The sequence below is a fragment of the Kryptolebias marmoratus genome, linkage group LG22 (genome assembly GCF_001649575.2).
Source record: "Kryptolebias marmoratus isolate JLee-2015 linkage group LG22, ASM164957v2, whole genome shotgun sequence".
NCBI classification, from domain to species: domain Eukaryota; kingdom Metazoa; phylum Chordata; class Actinopteri; order Cyprinodontiformes; family Rivulidae; genus Kryptolebias; species Kryptolebias marmoratus.
Genome location: NC_051451.1, coordinates 26449897 through 26477342, shown reverse-complemented (window position 1 = coordinate 26477342; position 27446 = coordinate 26449897). Strand labels below are relative to the sequence as shown.

At 41.1% G+C, this 27446-nt stretch overlaps 1 protein-coding gene across 2 annotated transcripts; it reads right to left on the bottom strand.

Moving 5' to 3' along the window:
• Positions 1–1839: 1839 nt before the first annotated feature.
• On the bottom strand, positions 1840–27446 carry klhdc3 (kelch domain containing 3). Of its 2 annotated transcripts, none has more exons than XM_017424373.3 (11): positions 27329–27446; positions 25007–25249; positions 23312–23488; positions 23017–23132; positions 22864–22935; positions 21605–21818; positions 21241–21327; positions 19812–19920; positions 7927–8000; positions 6699–6777; positions 1840–4419 (listed from the first exon to the last, which is right to left on the bottom strand). In XM_017424373.3, exons 2-11 carry the CDS (start codon positions 25158–25160, stop codon positions 4353–4355), a joined length of 1149 nt encoding a protein of 382 aa, XP_017279862.1. In that variant the 5' UTR covers positions 25161–25249; positions 27329–27446; the 3' UTR covers positions 1840–4352. The 2 variants fall into 2 exon arrangements, with proteins under 2 accessions (XP_017279862.1, XP_017279863.1); XM_017424374.3 differs by lacking the exon at positions 27329–27446 and adding an exon at positions 25441–25500.

Below are 27446 nucleotides of genomic sequence, written 5' to 3'. Positions count from 1 at the left end.
GGGCCCAGACGGAGGGGACCAGGCCCTGCTTCCTGTGCGCGGTGGGACCAGGCAGGACGCGGCGTCTCGGCTGCCCGGCTTTGAGCTGACCCTCCGTCTGTGGCTGCACTTAACGCTGCAGATAACGCTGGGTTTATAGCAGGCGGCTGGTGACAGACAAGAACAAACTGCTGGAACTGGGGTTCAGGGTTAGACATCCAGAAACAATGGGGCCCCCCACCAAAGCAGCCATCCCATTAGGCGGTCTGAGGGCCAGTTAGGGGGTGGGGGGTGGCACCACGACTACCCCACGCACCCTCCATCAGACCGGCCGGCTGGGGCAGATGTGTTAAAAGCCACAAACAGGAGGTCCAGGAGGACCAGGAGGACAGGGGACTTCTGTGGTCCTGAAACAGTAAAAAAATTGACCCTGAAAACACGAACACGGTTCTAACTCTGTCAGTTTTACAGACACTGAGCTAAAATCTGCTGTGGTAGTAGCTGAGAGTCATCCTCAACACATATTCTGATCTAAAACACCTAACTCCGTCATTCCTTAACACAAGATGATCTAAAACTCTGACGTGTAAGGCGGCGGGCGATATGCATCGCTTCAAGCAATGCTAGGCCTTTAATTGTGCTGCTCTATTTTCCTGCTCAGATTGAGTTTGTTTTAATTCAAAATAGTGTCATTTTATTTCCATTTTTCTTAAATATGAAGCAGTTATTTTACAACTTACACAAGGAGCTTAACGTAAACTAAGAATCTCATTAACAAAGCTTTGGTTCTTTTCTTAAAACCTTCATATCTTCTGTTTTCTAACTTTAACCCTGTTTTGTATTTTGGTTCTCGGAGAACAGAATATCAGTTTAACAGATTTCCACATTTCACAGGTTCACAGGTGAGCTCAAGTGTCATTTAATTATGTCCTGAATCGTTGATCAGCAAATGGCTAGACTCTTTAATACAGGGAGGGGCGCACTTCCAGCCCCCCCCCAGAATTTACTGAAGGATGAAAACAATGAGACAAAGAGAAAGACATGAGTCATGATGTGTAAGATCAGAGCAGGAATGTCTTCATTCAGTCTGACAGCTTATTTCTAATGAACGACACAACCTGGGGAAGCTTCTTCGTTATTAAGGCTCTTTATGTCCGACTGGTTCTTCCTTTAATGGGAAAAAGGTGAAGAAAATCTGCTCATGTTTTCTAATGATATCATAATTTTATTAATTTAATGCTGGTAGCAGCTGAGAGTCGTCCCTAACACATCCAAGTCACTGTCAGAGTCAACTCTGTCTGTTAGCAAAATATCTCATGAACCACCGAACGGATTTTAATGAAACTTTCAGGGAGTAATCTTCTGATGTACGTCTCTAACGCCACCACAGCTAATCCACTTAGCAAACACAAAAATGGCTTTAACTCGAGCGGTACACATTCTCTGATCGCGGCATCAGGCAGGAGATTATTGTCAAGATTTGATCTAAACGGTTATAAATCAACAGAAGATGCTCTTAGATTAAAACTCTGGCGGGCGATATGCATTCCTTCACAAAAAGCATGTTCACTTCCTCCCTCGTGTGCCTTAAAGATCAGACTGTACGTTTTTTTATTAATGCTGTAAAACAAAACAGCCACTCACATCTGAGTAACGTAACACAAGGGAATAAATCCTGATTTTTGTCTCATCTGATGATGTTAAAGGTCAAACAGCGTTCACAGAAAACAGCGCTGATTAACTCCAAGTCTTCAGAAGTCTGATTTCAGGAGAAGTTTCGTGTCTTGGGGGGGAAATGCTTCAGTAAAATCGACATTTAATTGTTTAAGCTAAGTAGAGTTCGAATAAAGAACGCATCAATCAACTCAAAGTCTGTTAAATTTATTTTTGATACAATTATAAAGCATATTGCACAGGAGGTCCATATTACCCATATCAGACACAGTCAGATAAAATAAAACGGTCAGCATCAGGAGCACAAACAAACACTCTGTTTTGTTCTTTTTCCTGAATATAGAGCCCTCTCGTTGGCATAAAATCCAAATACTTCTGTTTTTTCTGTTTCTGATCGATTCTCTACTGAAGCCTCCTCCACGAGGTTTAAAAGGAGTATTAGAAAAACAAACTGCATCTTTCACATCTCTGCGTTTCAAAGTGTAATCAGAGAAAAAATTCTTTGTCTGCCAACATTTCCTTCTGATTTAACATCTACTTCCTGCGTTTTACTCGATATATTCACAACCTTCACACGCAACAACAGTCTGATTTGTTCAGAGGATTGTTCTGTCTTTATCCGTGTTTATGTGTGTGTGTATGTGTGTGTGTGTGTGTGTGTTACAGAGAGCGCAGGACTCACTGGCTCACATTGGCACTGCTGGTCTGTAAAGAAAGACAAAAGTTGGTTTGGGCAGCCGAACTTCTGAAACTCTGAGGTCCAGCCCGGCAGGAAGCAGCATCGCCGTGTCTCTCAAACCGTCGATCACTGATTGGTTCCCGCCGCTTTGTCTTTGTTTTGGTTTTTGTAAACGTGTATGATGAAGGTCCTGACGCCTGGGACCCGGAGCCTCGCTGGTGTTTCTTATAACCAAGTGGTACAGACGAGGTTTAACCCCCGAGACCGGGAGGGACGAGTCGGGATGCAGCACGGGTGTATTTCTACATACGGCTCAGGACCTGGTAATAAATAAAACCTAATAATAAAAACGCAGCATTCAGGCTTTATTCAGCTGCGTTTCTTATTATCAGACTCAACGAACAGAACTGATGTAATTCTCTCTGTACAGTCCACCAGGACCAGAAGCAAATATTGCATGAGGTCTGCGTTTGTTGATCCAATCTAATATTTTCGTTATCTCACCACATAAACACACAAACTCTACATGCTGCTGCTGTAAGGTGGTATCTCACTGGGCTGCCACGAGTTGGTGAAAAAAACAGACAAAAAAACTCCGAAACCGGCAGGAAAACTGGAGGAAAACACGGGAATTTTCAGCTCCAGTGTCTCTGAACTCGCGTCGCGTTTTGAGGGGCAGCTTTTAAAAATCAAGCCTTTTTTCACGTGCACGACTTGTAAAATCAGACCTTCTCATGACCTTAGTTCTGTAACTATTTAAGGTATTATTAAGGTATTAAAGGGAGACTCCATGATGTCTCGTGATGTTTACAGGGTTTCTCAGTTTCCTCAAACCAGTCGGACGTCTCAAGAGCAACAGAGCTGACAGAAAAGAAGAAAATATTAAATATCTGATCCAAATCTTCCTATTTTCATTTTTAAAGTCTAACAAGCCTCCAACAGTTGCAGCCCAATGAGATTCTACCGATAAACTCATAAAAATCCTGCTTTAAGAAACAAAACAAAAAGAAACAAACATTGTCCAGCTGGCAGAAACAGGAAAGTGTCTGGAGATGGTAACACACAGTTTTGGTCTTCTTTGTGAAAATAAAAGATCCCCCATCTCGCCTTTTTAAGCTGTTTACTTCCTCCTAAGAACAAAGCAGCCGTGAGACGTTTCACTGAAAGCTGAACGATTGTCTGTAAACCAGGAAGGACTTTATGCATATCAGTGATGGACGAGCAGACTGGACCAAGACTGAAAGAATTTGAAAGATTCCCTTCAAATTTGCAGCAGGTTAGTTGAACTTCTTTTCTTTTTCTGTGAAAAAGCAGGTGTCAAATGTTTGGGATTCCTAAAGATTAAAGATGAATACTTCTGAGGGAGGTAGATGGCCATGATTGTTTTGCAGCTTTCTTCATCTGACTTGTAGAAAAACTTCAGAGACGCCTGACAGCAGCGGGATACTTTTCATGTTAGAAGTAAACAGGATTAAAAATGAATCCAAATGACTGTTTCGAAGCGTAACACTCTGGAGTCCTGAATCTGATGCTTCCTTATTCCGAACGTCACCAATCAGTCCCGTTTGTTTCTGAAGATCGTAGTTTAGCACGAAGTTATGACTAAGGTAGGACAACTGGAGCTTCGAAGTCTTTTCAAGGAGTCGGACATCTTGATGGTGTCCTCGTTGGAGGTTGGCTCTCAAGACCTTTGGCAGAAGTTCTCGTCTCTTCCTGTGCTTAAGTTTAAAAGTCTATGATTATCATAGGCTGATTGGATTCCTAAAGAGAAAAAACAGAAAAAAGTCCAACAGGCATCAACGACATCCATCTCACACAACTAGAGTCTTAAGGATTAAAAGTTTCTTCAACACAGCGAGGCCGACGGAGTCCACAGACATCTGAATGCGAGATGTTTTGGTCAGTAGTGAACGTCGGCTTGGAGAAACCAGAAAATAAAGTGGATCCAGAACCACTCCAGAACTGTTCGCTGTCATGAAGTCCAACTTCTGGTTCTGGTTCTGGCTCTAAATGAGCCATGTCATCCATGTGAGGAGAAGATGGGCCTGCTGATGTTGCTGTTGGTTGTCATGGCAGCCAGCTCCCATCTGGGGTAAAAAACAACAAAAACAACAAAAAAACAAAAAGCAGATTAGTCAAAAAGTGTCACGGCAGCAGGCGATCATGTAAAAGCCTCTGTATGTGTTCGTGTTGAAACTCAACTCAAACTAATCCCAGGATGTACATCTACAACTGATATAAGATGGCCGCCACCGCTAATCTATTTTAGCCAGCACAAAAAAAATGACTCAAACTTGGTCCGGTTTAGAAATACTGAGCTAAAATTTGGAGAGATCGCAGCCGAGAGGCAAGCCCTGACATTTACACTTTAACATTAACTGTCTGTCAGCAAAATATCTCATGAGCTATTGGACAGATTTTAATGGTACCCTCAGTGTACCTGTTGGCTGTTCATCTACATCTCATTCACTTTTGAATCAACTTTATTCAAGATGGCTGCAACACAAAACGGTCTACAACTCAGTTAATTTTGCAGATATAAGTGAAATCAGGTGTGGTAGTAGCTGAGAGTCATCTCCAACACACAGTCTGAGAGCTCTTCACAAACATGGAGGTCTACTTCAACAAACTTTTAATACTATAAGCGCTAATGCTACTACAGACAATGCTAATTCTACTAATGCTAATTTTAGTTCTGCTAAATTTAGCTAGCCTTTCTCTACTTTTAGCCTTTAGCTAGTGTCTTGCTACATCCAGCTTTCAGCATCCACTGTATTTTGACAGGAAATGCTTTTCTTCCTGGTTTTATTAAAATAATCTGTGTTTGTAGATCTACGGCGAGGACAATCAAGTCGTCGCGTGCCGTCCCCTCCTCGGCTCCTCCGCCTTGTCCAAACGAAGAGCTGCGTTGCGGACGAGGCTGAGGGAAGGTCTCGCTGTAACGTGAGCGCGAGCAGCAGCAGCAGCTGACCCGATGACAGGTCAAAGGTCGAGCTGCAGATTGTTATCTCTGGCTCTGGTTTCACACTCACTCCCTCACAAACGCTTTGTTCGTTTTCTTTCTCTCGTGTGTTTAGGAGAGGAGATTGGCACAGGAGCAGGAGATGCCACTGAAGGCCAGAAAAGGGAGTAGATCAGTGTCCTGTGACCCCCTCCACCCCCCCACTGAAAGCTCTCCAAGGGTTAAAAACAACTGCAAACACGAAGCGAGGAGCGTGCAAGGTGGCAGCGACGACGCGAGAGAAATGAGAGGTTAAGAGCAGTAATTAGTGTCAGCTTTCATGGGTCAAATGTGGAAAAAAGTGCCTCTAGTGAAACACTTCGTTTTAGACACAATTACCAGAAATAATCATGTTTATAAAGTATTATAAACAGCAAAATACTATTGGGTACATTTTATTCACCTCGAATATCCTGCTTTAAGAGGCTTTAATATGAAAAGATTAAGATTTAAAACCCTTCCACTGTAACTGAAACAAAACAGTTCAAGTTTAGGTGTAAAAAAGAAATAAAATCATTTTCGGACCCGTCAGTGAAGTCTGAACGGATCATGGTTGTGATGCGACATCGTCTTAAAGCCCCGAGTCCTAAATAGCTTTTAGTTTGAAATTCCAGACTTTTCCAGACTCAGATTTGCAAAATTTTAATTTTAAATGCCAAGACATTTAAAATTCACTGTAATTTAGAGTTTATACAGATGTGCAGTTTAGGTTTCTGTCCTTATTTATGTAAAATTATTGAATGTGGGAAAGATGTTTGTTTTTCTGTCACCAGCTTCACAATAAATCTCATGAATAAAATGTGTTATAATATATATTCTATATATTTCTGCTTTATGTTAATTTTTGAGAAAATGTTAAATGTAAACACTTTTTGCTCAGACAAATTCTTTTTTTAAATCAAGATTTTACAGATTCCTGTAAGGCGTCCTGCCATCATCTGCACCTCAGCTAAATGATTAAAGTTGTTGCATTTTACTAATAAAAACTTGTGACAAACATCCAAGTTAAACTTTTTCTAACTCTTCCTGTTGTGTTCTTCGTCCTTCCTCGCAGCGGGTGAGCAGACATCACGCAGACTGAAAACGTCACTGACTACTTTAATGTTTCACACTAATTGTTTGAATCTTCTTTACACAAACTTTAATGCTTTCAGACCAGATAGAATACAATTACGGACAGATTGTACATTAAGGACACCACTGGCTAAATGAAAGATAATGAGTCATAATTTGCCTTTTTGATAAATAACCTCATTACTCAGAGTGTGATGACAATGACCCACATAATACAAACAGAAAGACCAAAATATGTCACTTCTATGACAAATCGGCACTAATGAGAAGAGGAGAAGATGCTTCTCTGACCTGATATCATGTGGGAGTCCTGACTGCTCCAGACTGTACTGAATAACAGCTATTTTGCATAATGTCTTCAAATTGGGGCCTGTAAAGAAGAAGAGAAAGTAAAATGAGTCATATGCACTAATTATACTGGTGCTAAGAATATCCATTTCAGCTGTGGGAACTCAAAATGACACTATGCAAGACAGACGTGAGGATCTTTACAAGAAAGGGTTCGATTTCCTGTCTATGGTGAGAAAATAAATCATCCTAATCTGTTTGGTCTTCACCCCAGGAGAAACAAACAGGATTTACATGCGAGGATATGCAGAGAGGAATGACGCAAGCATCAAATCATCGGCTTTCAAACCTGCTTTCTAATAATATCTTCAAACTTCCTCTTACTCTCCCCGTCACGGTCGCTCCGCCATATGCTCCGTGATGAGCAGAGTAAGGGCGCACGTGACTGGCACCGGGACGTGGCGCCACGCAGGATGGCACCGGGTACAGCCGGTCCCTGCGTGAGCCCGCCCACACAAGCCCAAACTGTGACCTGAAAGCGTTACAGGCCTCTGGCCCGTGCACGCAGGATATGACTATATTTGGTTGGCGACGAGACGGAAGTGCCCGAGGTGAAGAGGCGGAGCCGGGCAGACGGCCGGGTGAGAGAGGAAGCAGAGGTGTACCATCAAACCTAACGAGGAGATGCCAGACGACACACTTATCGCTTACTGAGGAGGAGGATGATAATGTTTCTGTCTGTTAGCTAAATATCTCATGAACCACTGAATAAATCTTAATGAAACTTGCAGAAACTGATTGACTTTTGGAGCCAACTAAACTTCCAAATCCCAAACACGGATATAACTCAGTCAATTTTGCAGATATTGACCCTAAATTTGGTGTGGTAGTAGCTGAGACTGCTCCCCAACAAATCATTTCTCAACATTTGATGATCTTATGAAAAGCTCTAGTATTCCTTGAAGGAATGCATATCGCCCGCCAACATTTCTTTCAATCTAAGAGTGAATGTAGAAGTCATTTACAAGAGAAAACCAGTTTCTAAGCACATGAAAAAGAACTTCAGTGAACTTTGCTCTGCTTCCCCCCCCCCTCCTGAATGAGTTACTGTCGAACTCAACAGCTTCCGAGCTTCTCGGGGTTGTGTAAATTGGGCTGTGAGTGATGGGACGGTGAGCGTCCTTCCTAGAGTGAATTTCATGAACTGGAAAGCAACGACGGGGATACTTACTGAAGTCTAAGATATACAAGTCGGAATGATCCATGAGGTTAAACTCGTCCCCCATTCCTTGCTCTGGGCAGGGGCTGTCAAGAGAACAAAATGGTTTCATTAAGGTTAGAGAAAAAACCTTCCACTTCCTGCGTTCATGAGCAAGATTCAAACCCTTAAAAGACTCATATGTCTTTCACAATACGGCCAACGTTGAATTTTAAAGCGGTGCTTAGTAGTTTTTTCTTCCGTCATCCATTCTCTTACTATTGTTATTTAATCAGCAGCTTCTAGAATCAAGGAGGCACAGATTATTCTCAATGAGCGCGGCTCTCTACCGTCCTTATCACTGACTGGCATGATTTAAGCCCACAGGAAGTGAAGCTCCACAGAGAGACGGCAGGCTGCTTGGAGCTGATAGACCCCCAGACCTGAGCAGCCATTGTTATCACTGCACATCTGTTTCCTGCCTCACACACACACACACACACACACACCTGTGACCCACCGGGACCACCACAGCCTTCAGACATCAGAACTATTCAGACATTCTTTCTGTCATTTATTATTAATGCAAAATAACACCAAATTAAATGCAAACAGTAGGGATGGGAGGTAAGACCTATTTTTAGATTCTGGATCGATTTTAAACATCAAAAATCTGTGCTGTCACTCTAAAAGACTCAGTGTAGTTGCTCCATGACACCGTTTGTCCCAGTAGAGTTACCGTAGCTTCCTGTAGTGGAAACATGCTGCAATATAGCTGCGTGTTTTCATGTTTTTCACCTTTTCTTTGCTGAACCCTGAAGAATACCTGTCTGTAAATAATGACTGTGTTTAGTAATGACTTCCAAACCTTTGGTTTGTGTATAAAGTTTCAGTGATAAACATGACGCTAATCGAATTAGCTTTTCTTTGCTAGCATCTATCTCAGCAGCATTAATAGGGTGTTTTGTTTTGTGCACTTTATTAGGCTTTCAATCACATAAATCAGTGTTTATCTCAGTAATGTTTTTGATTATTTATTTTATTTATTATTAATTATTGTAATGATTCTACTGATGTTTTTATGATGTAAAGCACTTTGAATGCCTTGCTGCTGAAATGTGCTATACAAATAAATGTTTACTTTACTTTAAAATAAGCCATAGTCATTAAAGTTGCCAAATAACTGAGATGCATCAGTAATCAATTTATATTTGAACTGTGAGGTGCCAAAAAATCCCCACCTCTACTACTCAGACACTCTTCCTATCAATTATTAATAATGTTAAATAATGCAAAAAATATAAATGTAACAGAACAAAACTGACTATAGCCTGAGAGAATCCCAACTTTGGCTTTAAAAGTGATTTATTTTCAGCCAGCAGTTACTGCAGTCTTTTATGTACTGAACTCATAACTTGTTTACAATCATAACAACCAAGCACCAAGAGACCTGTCAAAATAAGATGATAAAAATGATCCTGACAGTTTTACGCCACCAGGAGGACATCTTCAGTCAGACGTGTGCCGTCACCAAGCCGTTAAGTGAATCTGAATCCATCAGTGAGGATAACTGAGGGATGCAGCTAAGTTCAGCCTCTCAGTGCAGATTCACGTCAACACATAAACCGAGCCAGTAATGGGCAAATGTGCAGCTAAACACACTATCAGACATCGCTGCAAAAACCCCTGACTGACTTTAATTACATGCATATATTTCCACTTTGCTGGGATTTTATTTTAAACAACATGTCCTCTGCGGTTTCTTCGCCCCGTCCATCTTTAGTCCTCCTCTTCATCACGTCAGCCTTTCTCTGCGTGTTCAGGATGTTGTAAGGGTTTTACGTTGCTAATCTTCCCTAAACAAACAAGGCGACTTAAAGCGGCCGGGAGAGGCGCTGAGCACGAGCGCAGTCGTCCCAGGGGGGCCAGATGGGGAAGTCATTACGCCCCCCTGCCCCCGGGAGGTGACCCTCTCAAGCTTATGGGATGAGTTTATAAGAGAGTACCCTCTTTTTTGTATCCATTTAAAGAAACATTTGTTTTTACTCCAGATTATTTACTAAAAAAAACTCACCCATGACACTACAGTGTTCTTGCATATTTTAATTCTAATTTTCCCAACTCAGATTTTCAAAAATTATACTGCATTTCATGCCATTTGACATTGAATAGTCTAAATTTAGTGTAAATATATGTTCAGTGTTGGGGTTTTATCATCTGCATGCCACAGTTTAATAATGTGCAGAGACATAACCACATATGACAAAATGTGTAGCAACTTGTGGTTTAGTTTTCTCCACATATGTCAACATATAGAGGGATTATGGAGTGAAATGCAAACCTCGTCATTAGAGGACGACTCATTTTACTTCCCAAGTCGCAGCTACTTGTGAAAGCAGTAAAACTGAGATGGGTTTTCAAAAAAAAAAACAATAAACTCGAGGCTTCTTGTGGGTGTCATGATGACCAGCTTTCTTTTATATTCAGTAAATGTGAACAAAAAATACTCTGCTTGTTGGAGCAAGTTTGTCAAAATGTAGTTTTTCTTCTTTGAGAAAAAGGCAACAAGAAAACAAAACTCTATTAACCTTTTTCCACTTATCCGTCAAACTTATGAACAGTAATATACAATAATACCAATCACAAAAACAACTTGAACAGTCTTAAAATGGTCGTTTAATGTTAGAGTATTTATTGTGAGTCTCTTTATCAGGACCTTAAATTGGCTGCTGGCTGACTGTTAGTTCAATATTCATCATCTGTGGCCATAAAATGATTTGTACTTTTGATGATATGTCTCCTATAATCTTTAAACTGTGAATAAATTCAGCTTACTCGATACAGAGTTCTAATAAATAGTGTAAAAGAGGATGATGGCACTTGGGAAGCGAGTGGAACTGATTCTGTCTGTCAGGCCGGCAGAAGTAATGAAAGCAGCATCTCTATCTGAAGAGCACACTGCAGTAGCTGTGAACTACTGTGCAGGCTCACTTAGAGGGAGGTTATTAGATGCTGACGTGTGAAGAGGAGCAGATAAGAGCACGTTTTAAAAGTAGTAAAAGCCAGATGAAGATTGCATCCGATGGGACGAAGCTTTCTCGCAAACTTGCGGATAACGTCAGCCCGGGTGTGAAATTCAGCAGCGCGTTAGGGGACGTTAAGACTTTACTGGTCCCTGTAAACGCGAGGGGGTAGGAGGAGATGTCTGTTGGACTGGCAATATTTAGAAGCGGGAAACGTCACAGCGTGCGACTTTATGTGGTGTCCTGGTGTGTGATGGGCCACTTAGTTACTTGATCAGGAAAGTATCACTACGTGTGAAAGTCCCCCCNNNCCCCCCCCCCCTCTTTGCTAAAGTATTCGTTCCCAGTCTGAATGAGTCCTGACTGATGCTGCCCCCCCGACTAAAATAACACTGGCTGCTATTTCAAACAACACTCAATGAGGGTGTCTAATCACCTAATTGTGCCGCCTGCTCCACTTAATTATCTTCCAAACCAAGGCCTCCAAACCTGAGAGAGACTCTGAGAACACTTTACAAACACTGGAAGGGAGAAGAAGACAAAAGAAAACACTGAGGAGTGAAAAAGTTTTATTTTTTTTATCCATCTAGTCTCCTCAGAGCTGTAACCCGTCTTCAGCGTCTTCATTGAGCATATCCTCATTCTTGGACTGATATAATCAACATCCTTTTCCTTTCTCTCTTTCCTCCTGAACTCTGCTTCTTCTGAAGCACCAAACCCACAGGAACTCATCACAAACTACAACTTCCTGCAAAGCACCTTATCAGAAAGGCCAGACATGGATCCAATTTTTTTTTAGTAGCCCCTTTGGCCCATTTGCACTGCAAAAACAAGGAAGTAAGTGAAAAGCTGTGATTCTGCAGCATAAAGAATTTGAAAATAATTCACTTTGTTGTCAAGCCACATTAATATTTTTCTCGTTTATAAATTAGTATCATTTAGCTCTCAAACCATGACTTTTAGAAGAATCTGGGTGGCTCCATGATAAATACAACAAAAGATAGACCCCTGGTTGTATCAGATCCAAACACATTACACATAATGTAATTACATTATCTGAGGTTCGAGCCAGAGCTGGGAATGGTTTCAGAGATAAATTTTCTTGAGCAATATCACTCTTGAGCAAGTTATCACTGATTGTCAGATAATCTCACCTTACTGAGTTATCTGCGCTCCCCGCCGGGCAGCGGCTGGACGGCGGATTAGGACCCGTAGCTGCCCAGACATAAACCCCACGCAGAGGCTGAGACACAAACTACAACTGGCCCACAGCGGCATACGCCTGCCTTTAGATTAGACCGAGGAGATGCCAGCCCCTAATGAAGCACTTATCTCAGATTTCAGCTTCTGTGGAAAAGAAAAATGGAGCTGGGCTTAAATGAAAATCTCATACAGACACGTAGTGACTTAACGCGACAGGTTATCATCCTTCCTCCCAGAAAAACATAAAGGAGGAGATGAAATAATGTTTCACCACCTTGAACACAGCAAGCTATTAGACAACAAAGGGGTTGTCAAAAGTAAAAATGTAAAAGTGACTTTCCTTTCAGCTGACAAACAAGATCCCAAAGAAAAGTGGCGCTCACAGTGGCTGCATTAGACCACAGAAGTACTGGGCAACTGGACGAATATATCCACCATTCAGGATTGCAGGATTTTTTAGGATGATATCTTCCATTTTATTTTAACTAATTTAATTCTGACATTAAAGAATTGATCTGAAAATAAAAGAACAAATCAAAACACACACAGAAATACAGCCTGATCATCCAGATCCAGCCTCAAACTTTCTGCCATGAGTCGGTCCAGCCGGCTGTCGTTTTTTTAATGCTTAACAAAGATCTGTGTAATTTATTAAATTAGCGACGATGTTTCTGTAAAATTATCCATCCATCCACCCGCTTCTCCATTCCGGGTCGCAGGGAGCTGGTGCCCATCTCCTTCTGTAAAAATAGTTTTATTAAAATAAAAATAAAAATGAGAAGAGACCGTTGCCTAAAACGACTTAAAAAGAAATATTTGTTCTAAGAAAGTCACACAAGCCACAGCCTGTCATAATGTAGGCTGTTGTGTGAGGAAAGAAATGCCCAAAAAAACAAAAATTATCAACACACACACACAAATAAATGGGTAAAGATAACTAATTGAGTTGATTCCAAACTATTCACTGCTATTTTTATTAATTACTTACTTTTTGACCCATTATTATGACTTAATTTTTTTAAGTAAATAAAAAAATTGTTTTTAAATGATGTACTTGCATTATTATCTTACTTTATGCTATTCAATGCAACAATAAAGTACCAAAATAAAGCTAGAGTTAGTGAGCTCTTGTTTGTGTTGTTTCTTTTAGCTAACAGAGATGTGTAGTTTCTTTTTTAAATATCTATTTTACTGTTAAGCAGTCTTGTAACATGCATTACCCCCTTTGTTTTAAGAACAGTACAGCAGAAACTGGGAAAGTTAGATTCCTGCCTGTTTTCCAGATGCTCTGAGATCACAAGGAAGTGTTTGTTTGCATCGGCAGAAGTTAATCAAAAAATGAAACTTGTTCTGTTTAGACAAGACTATTTACACTGACAGCAGCCTCACAAAGAGTCACCTTCGCTGGCTGTTTGTTTGAGCTGCCGGCTAACACTCAACCCTGTGACACCATAACGTACACAGCCTGCTGGCGGGTTAAGGAGGGTTAAGATGCAGATGAAATACTATCATGAGCTTGTCTTTGAAGAGTAAATCACCGTGTTGCTGCGCTGCCCCGAGGTCTTGTCCCGCCACGTGCGGGATGCCCCATATCCTGCTGGGGTCGCCTTCGCTGTTTGACAGGTTTTATCTCTGACACGCGAGCACGCACGCACGCACACACACGCACAAAGACGATTAATAAAGGAAACTTCTGCAGCCTGCCCTTTGACACGAGGGGCGAAATTACAACATGTGTGGCATCAGAATCTGTGGCGTGGAGCCGGGTTCTTCACATGCAGTCGCAATGACTCGTAGAATCAACTCGGAAATTCAAACCTTTTTTAAAGCTTGTTGCTTTGAAAGATGGGCAATCCTGTGTGTTTGTGTTTGTCTGTTAGCAAAATATCAAACCTAATGGACTTTAGCTAACAAAAGAATGACTTCAACACTATAATTCTTATAGATACTCAGCTAAAAATTCCAGTTTCGTATTAAAGTTTCATCTCTAACTCGTACTCTTGAGCTCTAACAAATTATGCATGAGTTTTCACTGCAGTGTTCTAGAGGTAGAACGCCCTGCCTCTACCCCATCCTCTGTTTACTGTAACATTTTGCTGTCATGTTTTACAGTGATAACAAGCCACAGCTCATCCAGATGGACTGCCCTAACAGCTGCCTTTTCAGCCATTGATAAGGTGCAAAATGTCCTAACAGGAGATATGAAGGCACCAGGCTTCTGACCTCTGAACTGCTGAGCAAAACCCCTGAACTCTGCAGCAGGACTCTCCTGCCTCGACCAGTTAAATTCCACCCAGATTAAATATCACGGTGAGATCTCTCTGGATTCAACCGGGCTGAGATGTTTTGGCTACCGATGAGATTTACCTTCCATGTGGTCTCCCAGAGTAGCCACGGCACAACTAAAACCTGCAGAAACCCTCCACCCAAAGCACGTAGAAGTTTACTAACAAACTAAATCTCTCACCAAATACTAAGGCGGGGTATAAATTTAACCAGAGAAGCCGACATAAAAAAAGAAACAACTGAAGCATCTAATGTTAGAAGTGGCGTCAGCATGTTTTCCATTATTTACCAAATTACTAAGTGGCTGCATATTGCCAAATGGAAGAAATGTGGCACAGTGGAGCAAGCCTGCTGACGTCAGCGCAGCGAGAGAAGCTGTGAGTCAGTCAATCATGTGAGTGGATCAGGAGGAAAACAAAAATGGCACACTTTACCAGAGAAGCGAGGATGGAAGAATGGGACTGAGCGACTGGTTTCTGCACAAAAGGCAGGCCAGTAAAAAACATCAGCTCCTAATCTTGACTAGTTTGGCTCAGATTGCTACTGTAGCTTTAGCAGCAGGGTAATACAAGGAGATTTAGACTTCAGGATGAACATTAATCTATATTTGGAAATACATTACAAGGAAAACCAATTAGGACTGGGCAGTAATATGATTATAGTCACAGTATTTCTCTGAAAATCACCCCTAAACTGCAACAAACTTAATGCTAGTTGTGTGCAAATAAGTTCAGTTCCCCTGCTGTGCAGCAACATTATTTCCACTGCAGCGACACCTGAAACAAAGCACAACTTGTTTGTTTTTCAGGCTGAGAAAGTTTCTTACATGTGTCTAGTTGGCGCACAACATTCACGAGGAAAAAAAAGTCTTATTTTCGCAGCCCTGTTGCTCGAACTTGTTGAAAAGATTTGTGCGACAACTTTTGTCTCAAAACAGTCACAGAGATCAGGGAGAGCAGCTGAAAAATTCACACATTTTCTCCCAGTTTTGTAGGAATTTTTTCCCCTCAACTTGTTTCCTGAGATACAACCTAAACATCAGAACTCTCATAAATGATGAAAGTCGAATTTATCAACACATGTAGCTGCTTTTATTACAACCGAAGAGAAGGAGGGAGCAACACAAGTGAGAACGTTGCCAAAAAAATCTCACCATGCAAACAACGAAAGAAGGAAAAACCCGTAAAGATGGTGGAAATACAACAACTGCTTCCCTCTGTGCGTGCTACAGATTGTTTCTTCAGTATTTCTTGTGAAATATTTAATATCAAATGGATGCTTGCTTGATACAAATATTACAGATATTTTTATCGCTTTAGTTGGGTCAACATATGGCATAAACATATGGCATAAAGCTTACTCATTATCTGTGTTTTCATTAAAGTTTCTAAACAGAACGTGTTCATGGAGCATTTTTATAAAGCTGGGGGTGGAGGCGACGCTGCACTTTAATTACCAGCGTTAGGTGCTGACCTGGAACAAGACGTATAGAAAACTAGTTGCCTCGGCTAAACAGGAAAAAACACCAGGAGTGGTCTTTGAAAATTAGCTTTAAATGGGCACCTTGTGTTTATTCTTCCATATTAGTGCGTATTGGCAGTGTTTATTCTCAGGAGGCTGAAACAACTTCTCATTAATGTGATCAATCATGTGAGTAACACAATTGCTGCGTCAGATCCGATTACCAATAGGTGCTTCCATCTGCGCTAACGTGTCCAAAAAGAAACCCTCGTGTTAGCATAAAGTCATTTCTTCACAGCTGAAGAAACAACCTTTTCTAGTCTGCATCTTCAAATTCACATCAACAAAGGATGAAAACAACAACTGGGATGTGTGTATTTGAGTCAGCAGCTCCTGCCACAACAAAGGTGTCATTAGCATGTTAAAAATGTGCCTGACTGAGGAGGTGCTTGCTTTTGAAAAGGAAAATGGGCATCAAAGAGACCCATTTATTACTGAGGGCCACTGTGTGTTTGATAGACTGGAAATGACCACCACCGGTCCCCGTTGCATTTTAAAATCCATCTGAAGAACACTTATCAGCAGTCCTCACGATGGTGTTGGAGAACGAAAAAGGCACAATTTTACAGATAACCAGGATCATTTAGATACAGACATTTGGCGGCGAGAAGACAAGGGGGATGATTTAAAACTGTCGTCATTAGGGTCTTCTGAGACGCACAAATAGCTTAAAAATATAAATCGACTGCCTGAAAGAATAAATGCTCTGAAGTAGTTCAAGGACCTGTGGCAAATTCAGCTCCCAGCATGCCAATCTGTCATGTCCTTGTTCACATCCTGCTCCTCATAGGATGCCCTGCTCCCAGGCTTAAACTGCTTCCTGATTTAGCCTGAACTGGGTTTAAACACAGGGCTGTGAATGCCAACCATGACAACAAAGATGATCTATAAAGCACCGTCTCTGCAGGCAGCTCGGTTTCTTCTGGAGGTAAAAACCAAAGCAGTACAAAGATACAGGGCTTGGCTGCAGAGCGTTTAGGTGAAGGTCAGTGCAGGTGGAGCTTCTCATGCACAGCTCGTCCTTCGTGGGGCAGCGAGCAGGTCTCAGTAAATGAGTGTAACAGAGGCATTGATGGTGTATCAAATTGCCCCCTGTGAGAAAGAATGCTCCCTAAGGTCATAAATCAGAGATGGGGCAGAATTTCGCGCCTTTCTGCAGCTCGGCAAAGGTGTTTACACTGACGCAAGTGGCACTCAAAGGCTTGGCCCTAATGACCAGCCTGTCGCTGACACACAAACAACACACAGACACACACACACAAAGTACCACAACATTTTATTCTGCAACTAATCCTGTTCACCTAAAAGTTTCACATGCATCACAAATGAGCAAGTAATAAAGATCAAATAACATAAAAAATACAAATAAAGCACAAGTTTATATTTATGATCTCTTCAGTTCCTTGAAAACATTGTTCATTTTAAAATCTGCTATTAATTAATTTATTAATTAGCATCTGTTTTGCTCATTTTAGCTACTTTCTTGTTCATTTTTTTGCAATGTTCTGCTGCTTTTAGCTCTACTTTATCTGCTTTTGTCATTTAGACTAAGTTCAGCTTATTTTAGCTTTTGCAATTCAGTTTTAACTTCTTCAGCGTTCACGTTTCTTTAGTTCATTTGAATATGCTTTTAGTTCGCCTCCATTTCAAAGTAAAACCACTTTAAAAGCAAAAGCCTTCTTAAACTCCTTGGTTTTATTGTCTCTGACTCAAGTAATAAATTATTCCTGAGCAAATTCTTGCAAGTAAAACAAATATCATAAACTGAGAATAAATATCAGCAGCAGGGGTTCTGTTCTGGATCAGCCTGAAGGGACAACGACGCAGGAAAACAACATGCCGACTATAAATTTCAACACAATTTCCTCGGAAGAGCCGACAGAATGAGGAGCCACACAAATAAACACGGGCAAAGTGTCCAGCAGATAATTCATGAAGGCCTGTGCAAGCATCTATCAATCGCACTGAGACAGACTAATAAGTATTTAGTCACGTTCGCTGCCTGCGTGGTATTACGTCATGCAGGGATAAATAAAACAGACGCAGCAGACTGTTTGTTTTAAAGGCAGTGTTTACACTAAACAAGCCGATGATCATTCTTTACTGATGCAAATTATAGCAGAATTAAATATAATTAGACAGTTTTGTTAATAAAAAGCAAACAGTTGCTGAGTGTTTGTGTGTCTGGTCTGTGCACGTGCTTATGGGACTTCCTGTGTTTAAGAGGCTTAAGTGTTTGTGTAAACAATGACGGTTAAAAGAACCTGTGTGGCCAACCTGCTGAGGCTCTGTGAGGATAAGACACTGATTTGTACAGTAACTGAAAACATCTTTGTAGACCTAAAACAACAGGACAACCACTCAGCAGCAAAAGCCTCCATCTCAGAAACGCCGCAGACAAAACAAAAGCTTTTCTTTTAAAAGGGGGCTTGGTGTGCAGCCTCTCATATGTTATCCCAATAACCTAACAAAAGGCATTTAAAACAGGATGTTGGAGATATTAAGCAGTGTTTGATTTCTTCCTCTGCACCCTTCATCAACTCTGTGACACCCCCTTTTTTCCAGACTCAGCTCTATCTGCTCTCAACAGGAAATCATGACTCTTAAAACCCATATTGGACCAATTCCAGAGAGACACCAAACTGCTGAGGACATTAAAGACAAGTGTTTTTAAATTAAATCGTCCTGTTCTTTCTCAGAACCTTATCACTGGCCGTTTTATTATTAGTTAATTATGCATTTGGCATTTGCTTATAAGCCTTCTGAAGCTGCTCCATGAGACGACTCATTTTGATGCGATGGACGGTGAAGATTTGGAAAAGTCAGCAGCAGCAGGCCGAAGCTTTGAGGACTTCAGTGTCTGCAGACAGAGTGGACCGTATCCACAGCTCTCTGAACCACCAACACGTTCCCCCTGTGGGGTTTGCCTGATAACACCAGCCTTGTTGATAACAGTAACCCAGAACTGAGATTATTGGAGGCCACGCCAACGCTGTAAGCTGCCTCGTTAATCTGCTGGCTACTGGCCTATCACAAGTCCGTCACCAGCTCAGCGGCACCTAACCAGCTTCAAACCCGAGGTTATCACGACAGTCTAACAACCAAACAAGGAGAGTAATCACTGCCTGCCGTCTACAGAAGCCAATCCCCCCCATCCAAGATATCACTCTTTTCCTTCAGCTGCGGTTTGTTTTAATACAAAAAAACTCACACGTGCTCCAGCTTTTATGTTCCAAGACATGGTAATATTAATCTTTAAGCCATTATGTCTAATAAATTTAATTTATTCATAAAACACATGTAAAAACAACAGGATTTAACCAAAGAGCCATACAACAATAATTACATCAAAGACGAAGATCACTGATCATCTGCTGTGAATGTTTATTTTTTTAATCTGTGGGAAATATTTTCCCCTCGTCAGTTTACGGTTTGTTAAAGGTCCTACATCTCTGAGGCCTGAAAGGATGAATGATTCTGCCTGTCTGAGCTCACAATCAGAACTTTACAAACTAAGATACTGAAGAATAAAACCTTAAAAATGAGGCTTGATGTGGTAGATGAACAAACACTGGACATCATGATGAGAACTCATGACTTTATATGCTGTTTTTGGAAGATTTTAAGTTTAAAAATGAACATGGAACAGAGACTGGAAACAGAAATGTTTTTCCTGACTCTTTTCTTTTTGTCCAAACCTAAAAAAAAAAATACTAAAACCAAATCTCATTCTTTTCCATATCACATAGAAACCCTGAAATCTTATGATACAGATCAGTTCTTGTGTTTATTAAACAATGGAACACTGTTCAGATTGTCCTATAGACTATTAAAGATAGAATATTTTGTTAGTTTGGTGAAAAAGAACGGTGCATAAAGTCTTACCTGGTTCCTCCGAAAAGAATAATCCGATCTCCGACCATACAACAACACTGACGCCTCCTCGGACACGGGCCTTTCCCCTTCGGCTCCACTTTCTTCCAGGAGAAAGCTTCTGCAACGCAAGACAAGAAGAATGCTCAGTTGGTACATAATGATATAAAAAAAAAGAAGAAATTTGACATATTTGCACAACCCATTCTGTTCAAACCATGAGCTCTTAATAGTGTTTTTGATGATGTTATCTATAAATAGCTCAGCAGAGAGCTCTTTATGCAGCACGTTTCTTCAACCTAATAGTGCTTTTATTTGTTTCCATCGTTCATTCAGCATCATTAAAAACTAAGCTCAATGTTAAGAAGCACTTAAAAGAACAATGTAAATTTTAGTGATGGAGGCAGATCGATACGTCTGCCTGCTCCAGTCAGAGAGGTTCATGTTTCCTCCATTAATAATGTGTGTTTTTGTTTGCACCACACAATAACAGCCACGCTGCTTGGCAATGCTCAGCGCCTCTCACTAATCACAGTGATGTCATACAATCAATTAGAGGCAATAACTCGTTTTCTGAACTGAACCAAATAAGTCTTTTTGCTAATGAATTGAAAACTTTCCATTTCAGGCAGACATAAACTCGCTCCTGGGCTGTGAATCACAGAGTGACCGAGGATGATGAAGCTCCCCTCTTTTGCTCCACATAAGGGTGAAGTGTAGCTTCACACCTTCACACTTCAACATCACTCCATCTCTATAGCAACAGGCCACTCAGAGCTGGATAATTACGACTCTAATCAAGGTGCTGCCATCTAGTGGAGAGCAGGTTCACTCGGTGCAACCTAAGACAATCATACCCACTAATAAATAAATCCCAGACCCTCTGATGACTTACACACTTCAGGGTAAGAAATCAGTAGAGACGGACGCCTGTAATTATCATCCAGGCCAGTTTTTTGCTATAATCTCAGTTTATAAAGAGTGAAACTCAAATGTGGCTGAATGCACAGCTGCTGTTTTTATTCTGTAGCAATGAGCATCATAAAACAGGTAAGAGCTGGTGTGTACAAAACGTAACAAATACATCATTTTAGCACCACATTGGACAAGTATTGGCAGCAACTTTTGGTTGTAACACAAACATTAAATACGACTTGAGAACTGACATTTGTCAAAGGTCTGATTTATTGTGAGGTTTCCATCTGTGACCAAGAGAAGCGTAATAAAAAAGGGAGCAGTCAGTCAGTATTATGAAACTAGTAATGATGCAGTAATGGAGAGAAGGATTGTTTACAGATAAATGAGGAACAAACTGGGTCAACACGAACCAGCACTGCAAGGCGTAAACAGTGAAACAGAGAAACGTTTCAGAACGCTGCCGGGAACTTTACAGCAACAACCTGGGACACTTCAGCCCGAATGGAATAAAAAAGAAAAGCACCTGGATTGAACTTCCAGAGATCGTTGAAGTGTCGGTCCAGGCGGGCGTTGTATCCTCCGAAGATGTAGAGCTCCCCGTTGTAGGTGACTAAAAACACAAGTAAATAGATTACCTGACAGTAAAACCAGGATTTTATTAATTAAAACAATGTGAGCAAAAGTGTTGTTTAAAACTGTTTGAAATTTGGGATCCCACTCAAGGAATCATTTAATTATTTAGTCTCCTAAGTTAAAACAAAAAAAGGAATGCATATCGCCCACCGCCTTTCATATCAAAGCTTTAGACTTGGATCACCCCATTAAAAATGACATATTAAATGTTTAAAAGCAGTGTGTGTGTGTGTGTGTGTGTGTGTGTGTCTTACAGGCGGAATGACTCCTCCGGCCCTCTGGGAGCGGCTGCGTTGAAGGGCTGCTCAGCCAGCAGTTGGTCTCCGTGTCGAACACCTTGATCTTGTTGCAGTAGATCTCGTTGTTGGAGTGGAACGGACCAAAGCGGTCGGCCCTCCCTCCAAACACAAACATTTTTGTCCCTATGATGGTGGCCGAGTGGAAGTCCCTCCACCGTGCTGGCGTGCCCTTCGACACAGGAAACACACGATGCTGTCACTTTTACGCTTAGAATCTCAAAATTTCATTAAAAATGTCAAAACTTAAAGCAAATATAGCTTAAACATGAAAATCCTGAAGGTAATAATAGCCTAATTTCATCCACCAGATAAACAGCAGGCAAACAGCACCACCTAGTGGCTCTAATAACAAACTACAGAAAGTACCAAAAATCAGAACCTATATTTAGGCTACCATTCCTTTAACACATGTTATAGTGTCACATGGACAGAATTTAAAAGCAGTCAGTCCCAGAGCTACAATCTATTACTTTGTGTTTACAAATGACCCTTAAATAAATAAACACAAACACAGAAGTGAAACTTGAGCTGCTCCTGTGAACCTGCCAGATAAATGTTTCTGCACGGTCTGACCTTCAGGGTGAATTTACTCCTGGGAAGGTTGGCAGCTGTTTTAAAGGTTTTCCTTTTGTGAATAATCTTTCCCTCTGTAGAACGATGGACTCCATAAAGGTTGTAAATGACCTTTGACCCTTCCCAGCAACAGCTGCTTCTCTAAGGTCATTGCTGATGTCTTTCTGCCTTGGCAGCAAAAACTCCTATCTATTCAACCATATCATTGTCTTAGTAAACATTTCAGAGCTTTACAGGAGGTTTGAGTTCAAACAATTATAATAAAATACATTTTTTCTGTTTTCCAATCTGATATGTTTGTTTTAAAACATGTATGAAAAAGAATTATTCAGTGATATTCATTATTAAATCTTACTCTTCCTGATAAAACTGTTTAGTCAGGGACTGGATAGATTACCCTGTTGTATGAATTTGCTACAAGTAAAGAGACATAAAAAGGGATTTAAAATAAACTGTATATAAACGTCAATGTTTTTTTAATGTCCGGCAGAGCTTTAAATGCATCTGAACCTGCTGCCAGCTCATTCTATCTTTGTATTTCTTAGAAGGATTGCTTTCAGCCTATATATAAATATTTATTAGGAGCCATAAATGCCAAGAGAATTTCTAAAAATAAATAACAACTGCTTATTTCAACTCACTCTGGCATTTATTAACGACCAAACCATGGTGGTGGTGTCCAGCTTGTGGATGTCGTTGGAGAAGCAGTCAGCCTAGAAGGAGGCAGAGAAACAGAAGTCAGCCAAACGTTGTTGTTCCACTGAGAAGCACGGTGAAGAGTGACGAAGACTCACCAACTGCTCATATCCTCCAAATATATACATCGCTTTTCCTAAGACACAGGCTGAGTGGCCGTCCCGCGCTCCAGGAACTGTCCCTGAAATCTTGGGCGTGTACCATCTGTGGGTAACTACGGCACACAAACGGGTTAGAAACTTCTGCTTTTTGATCACATGTAACAACACAAAGCTATCATACAGATGCAGGTGTTAGCGCTCAAACATATAATCTGTTTCCTCTCCCATTTGCTTCAAACAGCTGCACCTGAGAGGAAACAGGGTCTGAAACCCTCACTGAAGCTGTACTTACTGACATCAAAGGCGTAAAGCACATTGCAGGCCCCCTCCGTGTCGTTGCGCCCACCCCAGAGGTAGATCGTATCATCCAGCAGCACAGCTGTGTGGCCATAACGCATGTACGGCACTTCACGGGCGCGTTCGTGTCCTCCTGTCCTCACCGGAGGCAGCTTCATCCAGCGCAGTGACACTGAAACACAAAACGGTCAAAACAGAAAGTCAGTCATTAACGGTGGAAATGCATAAGCACTAAAGCAGCCTTGTGATGACTTTATTCATTTTTTTGGTCCTGTATCTTGTCATGCAGCTTTAAAATAAAACAGGTAAATTTTACACCAGTATGTTGCACGATGTAGACAAAATCTGCAAGAAAAAAAATGATGAACATTAACAGAATTTTGGCAAAACACACAATAAACCCAGCCCTCCTTGGAGCTCTGTAGCTCACACAGACTTCACAGCAGAAACATCATTCAACATTTAAACGGGTCACAGAAAGTTGGACTTCACATGTCTGAACTGTTACTTTAATGTCTTTTACAGTTTTTACACAACCACAGTTTAAGTTTAATGTTCAGGCGAATGGATTTTTTTTTCCTTCTAACTTTGGAACGGTCTAAAATTTTCTAAGCTTTTGCAAACTCATCTTACTCCCACAACTCCTTTTGGTACAGATACAAATAAGACATAAAAATGTTGGTATTTTTGTCTTCTTTCATCCAGTGTGTCTCTCACTGCTGTTGGACCTAAGATTTACTCTCTCAGAATGCAGAGAACGGACACCAACGCTTACACATTCAGTTACATTTTAGCTGAAATTGTTCTCATCATAACTGGAAGTAAAGTCTTTTTTAACTTGTCATAAAACACTTCAGAAACAAAAAAAGTCCACATGTGTGACCATCTCATCTGTTTCTGTCTGCCTCCCAATAAGTTGGCGGTCAGGGAGTGACAGACGCTGGTCGGTGGTTACCATGGTGACCTGGGCAGCAGCTCGGTTTTCTTTACACTTCTTATCCAAGCCGTTTTTTTCTGGCTTGGATTATTTATTACAAAGTTATGATGGCAATTTTTAGATTTTCTGTTTTGTTTGTTACTGTTTAATGTATTTTGAGTATACTGTATGAATAAAAGAATGTTAAAAAAAACAAACAGCTGCACTTTTTACTATTAGATCAACATTAAAGAACAATGTGGCAAGAAATACCAGCGATGGGGAAGTTGGGATCATAATCAGCTGCAGATCTGGTTCTTTTTCTTTTTAAGAAACAGCAACAGCAGGCGGGATCAGCTGTCTGAGGTAATTCTAAAACTCCAAAGCAGCTGGCTGACCACATACAGAAGAAAAAACTACGGTAAACGGGTTACAAGAAAGACTCCAGAACAAACAGTTTTATAAGAAGCAGGGCAGAATGTTTTACAGAAAAACACCTGTGTTTGTGACATAGCAACTGAAAAACTATTTCACTAACCACAACGGAAAGCTACTGTTAAAGTGGCGCAAACTCCCAAACACATCTTTATTTGCTAATTGTAACAAACTCATTTCCAGACAGACTGTTTTCTAGATTTACTAAAAGCTGAGCTTTCACATTCAAAATAATAATACTATTTTAAGGATTTAAACAGTCATAATAAAAATTTTGGAAGCTACGTTTTGCTGCTGACATCTTCTGTAAGTGTTTTGAACATTGTTCCTGCTCCGTACCTGTGTTGAAGACGTGCACGTCGATCTGACGGAGCGTCTCGTAGTCCTCTCCGGAGCAGTAGCCTCCAAAGGAGTAAACCTTATGCCCCACCGCCACAGCAGCATGGTTGACTCTCCGCGGCCCTCCTTCTAGGTGCACCGACCAGCGCAACATTCCACGCGCAAGCACCTCTGAGACGCCGAGTCCTTAGACCATCACTTTGTTACCCGCCTGGGCTCCATCAAAGCCCATACCACTGAAACCTGTGATCGAAACAGCAAGAAAGTTGGCAGCGCTCTGCTTTCAAAAGCAACAAACTCAGATATGAAATCAAGCCCAGCCCAAAGCATGACAGTTCTCTTGGTGAGCTCAGCTCTGCTGGTGCTGACAGGCTCACAAACTTCTGTTTCTAAGCTGGGAGAGTATTTTAAGAGGCGATTAGACCCACACCTACCAGTGCTTGTTCTTTCTGCTCACTCCTCTCTCAGCGCCCTCCCATTGTCCCCAAAGATTGCTTTCAGAGTGACATAAAACATCTCTTCAGAGGAGTACCGTAATCATCAAATATACAGAAATCAGTTGACAGAGTGAAGCCTTAATGGCTTTACTTTAAGTGCTGCCAAACTGGTTGAGTGAGAGCAGCTGTGAAATATCATTTGGTAATCGTGGCAGTTGGCATCATGTGACTGGACAATCATGCAAAGCTATAGAGAGTTTGACGTCTGAAATGACAAACACCAGAAGAGGACACCTCTGGTCAGCTTAGAGTTGAAACATGTTTGCATTTGCACAAAGAATTAACAGTGAATAAATAAGGGTAAGGTACTTACTGAAAAGTATGGAATCAAATATATAAAAATTTATCCCAAACTTTATCAAATGGGACAGTAGTTTTCCTGATATATTGGTATGCAATTCTGAAATGTGGGTCCGCGGTCAATGTAAACAAAGCACCCGGCAGAATCCGCTGAAAAAAACGTGGACGTCTTAGTGACCGACTTACATCAGGTTGGCTGTAGTGTGTTTAGGTAAACAAATGTGGCGGAATCGGGCAATCGCAGCGCCTCAGAGAAGACGTTTAGGTGGAAATTTCAGTGATAATCTGTTCTTTAAAGAGAAAACTCAAGTGTGACATTTGTCAGGAATAAATATCAGGTACCAAGCAGGACGGCAGAGCACATTCAAACACATGCAGCTTTTACAAAACCTCTGCTAGACTGGTAAGTTCAGTATTTGACTCTTTTTTTTTCATTCTTCAGCTGTTTCCGCAGCTAAATGCAAATAGTAGTTGGCATTTTTAAGGACACAGTAACCATTGGTATGAGAAAAACACTGAGTGGATTTGTTTATTATTTCATGGTTTGTTTTGTTGTTTGGGCCTTGTCTTCATGCCTTTGGAATGAGTACCTTTAAGCTGAATAACTGCATGTTTAATAATAATAACCTTCTTACTGAAACCTCGTGTACTCCCTCCTGCTTGTTTGTTCCGTCTCCATGACTCGGTGACTCACTGACCAACCTTTTGTAAGCCCTCAAAAATAAAATCCCTAGAGGCTAATTAAACACAGACCTTTCTATTTCAATCCCAGCACTATAATCCCAGTTCTATAATTTACCATAAACATGCATGCAGAGTCCCACTTAAAATCTAGGTTAAGCTGATTTCTCAAAGGGTAAAAGCCACGAGCAGTATGTATTCCTGAAGAGTTATTTGAACATATCAAACACACCTTATCCACCAGGTATTTAAGATTTAGATCAAGGACATTTTTGTGACATAAGCAGCCTCCATCATCCTGACCTGCTGAACAGGATCTTAATATCAGATGACTAGCCTTGGAACTGGCAGCTAAATAAAAATCACAAGGATTTAAAATATATATATATAAATAAATGCTGCACTGTCTGATCTATCTGATCAGTCGCTGACCCCTTTGACGTTGATCCTAACAGCAAAAGAGACCAGATAAACACAACAGCTAGCTAACCATCGCTAGCTAACACCATCAGTCAGGGATCACACAGGCTTTAAAGAAGCGGCGACAAAACACCAAATAAGCTCGACTGTCAGTGCAAACGTTCACATTAATAACACCGATCACAACGAGGCAATTACAGGTTCCATAATCCATCGGTTTGGTGGCCAACTCTTGGGGAAGATGCTGCTAGCTAGGCTAAAGCTAACCTAAAGAAGCTAACTGCCTAACTTAGCTGTTAGCATGGCAACGTGAAATGCACCGAAACAACCAGGACAGCTGCGTTTAACCAACTCAAATCTCTGTTTTACAAATGAGCGGCTTAAAGGTTTAACGGACAATGTCATAAAAGTGTGGTTTAGCTACCTTCGGGCTGAGACGCTTGAGGTCGGCTGCTGTTTGGACAGAACCATCCAGTCAGTGAAGCAGAGCCGAGCTGTCATGAGAGGAGGCGCCGCCGTCAGCGCCCCCTGGCGGAATATGT